General features: G+C 32.3%; 1 protein-coding gene across 2 annotated transcripts in view; it reads right to left on the bottom strand.

Annotated features, from left to right (window-relative positions):
- Positions 1,191-8,404, bottom strand: part of LOC107609224 (B3 domain-containing protein Os05g0481400) — a 9,559-nt gene continuing 2,345 nt past the window's right edge. For both annotated transcript variants that reach the window (XM_016311100.2, XM_021107445.1), the window contains 4 exons: positions 3,292-3,350; positions 3,058-3,217; positions 2,543-2,749; positions 1,191-1,961 (listed from right to left, as the gene is read on the bottom strand). In XM_016311100.2, the coding sequence (XP_016166586.1) occupies positions 1,389-1,961; positions 2,543-2,749; positions 3,058-3,217; positions 3,292-3,350 (999 nt within the window). In that variant the 3' untranslated portion in view covers positions 1,191-1,388. The remainder of the gene's footprint in view (positions 1,962-2,542; positions 2,750-3,057; positions 3,218-3,291; positions 3,351-8,404) is intronic.

The raw sequence follows: 8,404 nt of genomic DNA, 5'->3' as shown, positions 1-8,404 counted from the left end.
GGTTTTTTACCATTTTTTTTATTTTGTCCTATTTGAACACATGTATTTGTTTCTTTTTACAATGAAATAATTATAACTTTATCTTTGGGGAGAAAAAAGTAATTTATGATAGTGCATTATAAGTATTGTATTGTACATAATTTCTTGAAGTAGAGCAACTTCAGCATGCACAACTCAAGCCACAAAACACCAAAAATAGTATATAAAGGAAGCTTTTCAGTTTCACCCACTTGCAGCAGACTCCTTCCTTCACCAACTTTTACTTCACTTACCTCTTAGCTATCTCTAGGCTCACTTACAAAAATATGTTTTGGAAAAAGAGAGAAATTTATTCTTTCCTTGAAACAACTTTTAAAACGATTTATATACTTTCAAAATAGAACATAATAGCCATGTAGATCATCAAACAATTTATCATATGTTTAGGCTACATAGAATTAATATCTCTGATGTTTCTTCAAAAAACATAAGGTTCACATTGACTCATCATCTCATTGAATCTTATCTTCATATTAGAACTCTTGTACTTAACATACCTGCTAATAGATATCTAAGGCTACATATAGTTTTGAAATAGAACAAACAAAACATGAAAATATGACATAAAAAACCCAGATACAAAAAGTAATGTTTTTGTATTTTATTTATCAATAAACTAAATATAAAATAGAACAAATTATGAAAAGTTCAACTTACCCTCATTTTCTTCTTTACACAATTTATGAAGCAAAATATAATGGTAAAAAATGTGATTATGAAAAAATAAGTTGTGTTTTTTGCTAGTGTTCTTTGTCTCTCCTCTCAAGAAGGATAAAAATACACTAATTTAGTATCGCACAACACTATTTGTGTGCATCTCTCACTTGCCAAATATGATTTTATCTCCATGTCTTTGCATTATTGTTCTGTGATTGTAAACAAATGCAGCCTAAGATGCTAGTTACAATGAACTACCTAGTTACATTTAAAACTGAGTCTGGGAAAATCTTGCAAAAGATAATAAACAAAAAAATAAAAGATAAACTATATCTCCTATTAGTGTCTCTATCATTTCTGTCAAGAAAAATACTATACTAATTCAAGGTCTCAAAACACAATGTTTGTGTCTACATCAAACATGATTTTTTATCTGTGTATCTTTATTTCGACGTTCCGTACTTATATAAAACTCAACCTAAAAACCATGCAAGGGAAAAAGATGTGCTTAGGTATAACAATTTATATATCATAATTAGACAAATCCACCAATTCACTACTACATATGAAAGTGATACTTGCCAACATAATATATAGTTCAATTCCATACTCCTAATTTAATTCAAACATGTCTTAAATATATTATAATACATCACAAACACAATTTAGCTAACTACTCACTAGCTCAAGGACTATACTCTCTTTCTGAAAAGCTTTGGAGCTCGCATTTTTCTAGGTTTTGAAACACTTTTGCTGTTTTCTTCAACTGGTCCACCATCCTGAACAATCCCATCTTCATTGCTTAGGCTCGCACCTTTTGGTCCGACAGGGTTATTTTTGGAAAGAACCTGTTGAGTATTGTCCGAGTTATCGATTTTATGATCAACACTTTCTTTTGACTTTTTTGTCTTGTTTCCTTGAGATTTAGGCTTCATGGCCTCCTTTGATTCTCCATTTTCAACTTGTGTTCCCCCTTTAGATTTATCTTGCACTTTCTTCCGAGTAAACCTAGTTCTATAACTTAGCTTCACCTCCTGTGGTTTAACTTCAGTATCAATGTTACGTTCTGGCAGGTTATCCTTAGAACTCTCTACTTCATTAGTTTTATCTGCAATGGCTTTTTTTGGGTTTTTTGTCTTGTCAAATTCTGATTCGGAGTTACTATTAGCTTTCAGTGCTTTCTTTGCACGTTTGTTTCCTTCTTCCTTCAAAATCTGTTTTTCATATTCTTCAGCTGAATCTGGAAATGCTTTAATTCTATAAATCTGCAGCAACAGTGTTAGGGTAGTATATTATTAAAAAAAAATCAAATATAAGCTCTTATCATATCCTGGAGTAAAATTCATTTGATTAATAATTTTTTATGCCAATAAATTAATTAGTCATTTCAACTACAAAATAAACAAAGGACTGAAAACTAGCACAAAAGACAAAGCTAGGCATGACAATATGGATAATTTTTCCATGGATGAACTACACATAAAGCCCATACATGGAAAGAGATCAAACTCCTCTAAAGTGAAAAAGTTGGTCAAACAAGAAAATAAGAGTCAAATCACTCTTAAATCAAGGTTGTGCGGCTCATACATGTCACAAGATACAAATTTAATGGTGATTAACTCCTTACTTTATCACGTTACAAATCTCCTCGCTTTAGGGGATCTTTTACCCATGGGAAGATATTTCCCATTTTTACCCGTGACCAATCCACAATTATCCATAAAAAAAAATTGAGCATATTTGAGTAAACTTGCCAGATTAATTTTATCCTTCAATGATGACAGGGAAAACCTAAAAATCATAATAGTCAAAAAGTGTTACAAGAGAATTAGTAAACACAAATTACCTTAAATCTTGTTTTTTCAGTCAATTCAAAAACAAGTGCATCACCATCATCCAACTTATGCTCCAATGCAAATCCTCTCCAGCCACCACTAAGTCCACTTCTATTGCCAATGAAAACAGCCTCAAATTCTTTACCAGTTTCATCCTCTAAAATCATGTTACATACAGTTTTTGGGAGATGTTTTGCACAAAATCTCAAAGGAAGACCCTGCCAGAGATGTTACATTCATTAATTAACTAAGATGTTTTAATAGTTTCTACTATTATTTCCCTTAAACTAAATGAATCTTCTCCTGTTGTGTATGATCCTCATCCAAATCATTATCAAAGTGAGTGTTCAAAGTGAATATAAAGAAAAACAGCATTTATATATCTAGTTCCCCAATTAATGTTTAATAATGAAAACATAGAAACTGAAAATAGAACAGAGAAAAACACCACTTGAACAAATCACAAATGACAAGCATAGTTTAAGCATGTGCAAGCCATAAATAAATCATCTTAACTGCAACTTACCAACCAAAAGCAGCTATAAACATGAGACCGGACCATTGACTTAATAAATGATGGATTCTCAGACTGCAAATTGCTTTGGAGTTTTTCCGCAGCCTCCAAAGCTCGAGCTCTTTGTTCAACTGTAGCTTCCTTGATTTCATCTAGTGGCCTTGCAATATAACTGCGAGTACCACAACCTTGTTATAAAGATTTCAGTAGTAACACGGAAAAGTTGTAACGTAGGAAATTAACCACCTTCCCCATGATGAACTTGACCTTGACCTTTTCCGAAAAGTTGGAAGTTCTATGTCACCCTGCAAGTGAAAGAAACGTATGTAGTCAACAAATTTCTTCTAGACTAAAACACTGGAAATCAAGTCAATGATACTGAATGTAATAAGATGCTAACTAGAAATAAATCAAACGAGCCAAACTTGAATTCTTCACTGTCATATCTTGTTATTAAGTTTTAGTTATACATTTCAATTGATGTAACAATACATAATTACATGTTGATATAATTTCTTTTTGCAGTATAAATCATCAAAACTAAATTTTTTAACATTAATCAGAGTAGTTAGTTAAGTAGTTACATTAACTTAAGTTTAATTACAGCCATTAACAGGAGCAAATTAGAGTAGTTTGCTTCAAGTTACTTTTTGTGTACAAACAATGTTTTATTATATGTTAGACTTCATCAATATTACATCATTACATCAGGCAACCTATTAATGTATATTTATATTTTTGAATATGCGCCTCAATATGGACCAAATAAAACACTCATTTTAACAATTTTTTCTATTATGCTAAATCCTTCTAGGTTTGGATCTTACGTTACCCACACCACATGTTCGAATCTTTCTAATGCAACAAGGGTGTTAATTCAAAATTCAATGATGTGAAAAAAAAGGTGCAAATAAACAATAAAGGGATAAGATTGAAACCGAAACAGAGGACTTATTCTACCTCTATTCAATTTCATTATGTAAGAAGTGATAAGCAACACTCAACCTTCCCTGACTCAAAGATATAGATGTTCTACATCTCATTGAACAAAAATGAGAATTTCAACTCTCCTTTTTATTAACTCATGTAAACTGGGTAGTTTGTGATGATTGCATTACTCATCATAAAATATACCCCAATTAATGTATAATGTTGCCTAATAATATAATGATTTAGTCTAAAGTATAGGCAAATCATAAAAAATTAGTTAAAATATATTTTTTTCAAGTTAAATTTTGAATCGATATCTATTATCATTTACTTTGAATAATTTCATATGTAATTCAATTTATTTTGAATGGTGGAAGATTTAGATCAATTATCTCATGAAGATTGAAGATAAAGGACTTTTATGAAACTTTGTGGAGATTCAAAATTCATTTAGAAGATAAGGTCTAAAAAAATAAGATTGGAAGTGTTAAATTCATGGAATAACTAACAACTTTGATGATGACAAACATTTGACGAGCCTATGAAATTAGTCAATATGCTTGTGTGCTCTTACTTTCTATTCTAAGTGTTGCAGGTCATAATGATATCCAAATTGGAAAGCATATACAAGACCTACAATTCAGCAGCATACACACCACATATTTGAAGAATATATCAGCATTCATTGTGGCCTATCCTACCAAAACAGAAAGGTATCAAAAAGCAAAGATTCTATGATATCAAATTATCAAGTCAAGCAAAACAAGAAAAAATTTCCATTCAATACTGTTGAGTTTAGAAAACAATAAACTTTATTTTGGTAATAACAAACATATATTTGGCTGGGTTGAGAGTCCAAAAGAATTGTTTGATGCATGTGTTAATAGTGCAGGCCCATGTTGGCTTGAGCAGCCCAATAAGAAAAATAATTTGCCTATGCTGTTGTTACTTAGACAAAAACAAATGAGGCTGGTATATGGATCAATAATGCAATCATATATCACCAACCAAGCCCAGCCCATTGGTTTAATGAAGAGACAAGCTTGCTGTTGCAGCTGGAGCTTCATCAATTCAGGTAAAACCAAAATCAAAGAAAAAGTGGTTCACTATTATTTAGCATCAAAGAGGAAAGGAGGTAAAAGTCAAAAATGAAGGCAAAGTTAAATCAAAATCTGAATTGATTCAGAAATAAAGTGTAGCAGCTGTGTTACCATTCTTGTGCATACAAAATAGCTACTTTGAAGATGATGCACAAATTCGGGAAAGAAGAAAGATAAAGGGTTCAGTTTCCTCTGATCAAAATAAAGGGTAAAGGATTAAACTTGGGGTCAAAGCTTAAAATTAAGGGTGTTGATCTTGCAAGCACTTTGAAAGCATCATGATGTTGACCCTGTTACTGCTGTCCATCTCCTCTGCACCTCGGCGCATACTCTACTCTGATTTTCTGCTCTGATTTCTTAGGAGAAGAAGAAAAGCTCAGTTGTACCAATGTTCAGAGGTTGACTCTACACAAGCTCAAGTTTTGGAGGCATTATCCTTATACAAAAGGGAGTAATTAGCCAGAATTGAAGTAAGGAGAGTGAACCAAAGTAGTTTTCATAGCATCTCTTTCATTCAAAGCTTGAAGTTTTGGAAGTAATACACCTACACCAAAAGGAGCATTCCACCAAGATGGAAGACAAATAGAGAAAGGCTTAAATCTGGTTTTTTCATAGCTTTCAAGCTATCATATTCTTCTCCTTCATGAGGTTATATTGAATATCTTACTTTCTCAGTTTATCTTTCTTTGATTTCTCATGGCAAAAAGACAATTTGTGAGAAATATGAAAGTCATTTCAGAGAAAAGACAAAGAGAGTTAACTTGGAGAGAAAAACCATTATTATGTCAAACTCTTTTGATGTATTTCTGTTTTGTGTCATGAGCCTGAGAAGTTTTTCTTGCTAAGTCGGGTGAGCACTTAGTGCTGAGAGTCTAAGGAGTGAACTTAGCCAAAACAAACTTGGTTAGAAGCTTGGGTCATCCCAAATATGATTAGGAAGAATTCTTGGGAATTGGTGTTTGTTATCTTCGATAAAGATAGTGAAAATTCTACCATAATTGTAGTAGAGACTGGATGTAGGCCACATTGCACAAGATGGTTGAACCAGGATACATGTATATGTTCTATTCTCTTCCCTGCTCTGTTTTTATTTTATTCATTATAAGACAAAAATATATTATCTCCTGCATAATCGATATCACAGATTTAGCAGAAACAAAGTTGCAGAAATTATTTTGGAGTTAAAGTTCAAAAGAAAAAAAAAACGGATCATAGATTTAACCCTCACCCTTCTCTAGACCATTAAAAACATTTAATTGGTATCAAGAGCCAACGTCTCAAACATCAAGTCTAATAACTTGGAAGAAAAATCCAAATGGCCAACATGGGAGCAAATGTGGTAGTTACACTCTTATCGAAGGACAATCCAATAACAGACCATCATTCTTCAATGATAAAAACTACACCTACTGGAGGAAAAGGATGAGGATCTTTGTACAATCCATGGACTACAACATATGGAAGATAATCATGAATGGACCGCATGTTCCAACAAAGACTAATACCGAAGGTGAAGTTGTTCCAAAAGAAGAAGTTGAATGGAATGATGACAACAAGAAAGTGGAGCTCAATGCCAAGGCTATCAACATGATGCACTGTGCTATTAGCTTTGAGGAATTTTGAAAAGTGCGAAGATACAAAACAACAAAAGAGATTTGGGATAAACTCCAAGTCACACATGAAAGAACACAACAAGTGAAAGAGACAAGGATAGATATGCTTCGAAAGGAGTATGAAATATTCTCCATGAAGGGAGGAGAAATCATTGATGAAATGTTTGAGAGATTCCCAATCATTATCAATAGCTTGAATGCTATGGGAATCACTCATACCGAATCAATTCTTGTGAGGAAAATACTTAGGAGTTTAACAAAAGAGTGGAAAACCAAAAGCACTATCATAGCCAAAAGTAACAACTTGGATAAGATGACATATGATGAGTTAAAAGGAAAATTACTAGCCTATGAAACCACACACTTCACTCGTGCTTAAAAAAAAGGAGTAGCTTTAAAATAAAAAATAGAATCATTGGAAGATGATTCAAATAACAGCTTTTCAGATGACGAATGTGTATTTTTTGCTAGGAAATTGAGCAAAGGCAAAAATAGAAGTTCAAGCTTGAAAGACTACAAGAAGAACCTTAGCAAAGTCATTTGTCATCATTGCAAGAAAGTTAGCCACTACAAATATGATTGTCCTAAACTCAAAAAGAAGGACAAGGTAAAGAGAGAAAAGAAGAAAGTATTGATGGCCTCATGGGAGGACCTTGAGAATGATTCGGATGAAGAAGAGGAATCTGAACAAGAAGCTCAAGTGTGTTTTATGATTGGACATGACCAACTAGATGAGGTAGATTACTTTGACTTGTCTAAAGAGAATTTACATATTATCATAGATGATTTAACTGCTCGTGCTAATAAACTTCTAGTTAAGTATGATAAATGCAAGCTGAAAATGTTTTTCTCAAAGAAAAATTGATGGAAACCGAAAGTGTTGTGGATTTAATTGAAGAAAATAAATTTTTAAAATCTGAAATCGAGAAATTTAAAAGAAAGCACACGGTTAATGTCTCATTGGATCTCATTGCTGAAAATAATAGGTTGCATAAAGTGATTAGAGATTTGAATCAAGATTTAGCAGAATTCGCTCAAAATGCTAGCAACTTAGACAAATTGTTAACTTGTCAAAAATCCTTGTTTGAAAACTCTGGTTTAGGTTATGTCGATAAAAGTGAAGCTGTTTTTGAAAAACAATTTGTTAAAACCGAATTTTCAACTTTAAAAACCAAAAACCACCAAATCTCGTATCACTCTCAAAAATCAACAAAGAGGAATCATTGCCAAAATTGTAAAAGAAATGGTAACACTTCTCAATATTTTGTTGATGAAAGAAAAATTAGTAACAAAGTGTACAAAGTTGTTAATGATTTCAATACTCTTGGACAACGAAAATGGATTAACATTAAAGGATCCAAATTAACTTTGATACGTAAGATTACTTAAAGTTTTGTGCAGATTTTCCTTACATCCAAAAAGAAGAAAGACATGTGGTACTTAGATAGTGGATACTCAAGGCATATGACCGAAAAATCAACTTTCTTCATCAAATTCAACAAGTATGACGGAGGATTTGTGACATTCGACAATGATGAAAAGGGCAAAATCATTGCTATTGGAAAAATTGATAAAAAAAATTTCTACGTTTATTAATAATGTATTTTTCGTTGATGGTTTGAAGCATAATCTTCCTTCACTCATCTAATATTTTCTTGGCTGATTTTTGGTTGAAGAAAAGTTCATTCCCCAGCTAAATCGTTGATAACTACTTTT

The sequence above is a fragment of the Arachis ipaensis genome, chromosome B07 (assembly GCF_000816755.2).
Source record: "Arachis ipaensis cultivar K30076 chromosome B07, Araip1.1, whole genome shotgun sequence".
Taxonomy (NCBI): domain Eukaryota; kingdom Viridiplantae; phylum Streptophyta; class Magnoliopsida; order Fabales; family Fabaceae; genus Arachis; species Arachis ipaensis.
This window is presented reverse-complemented; position numbering and strand designations above follow the sequence as displayed.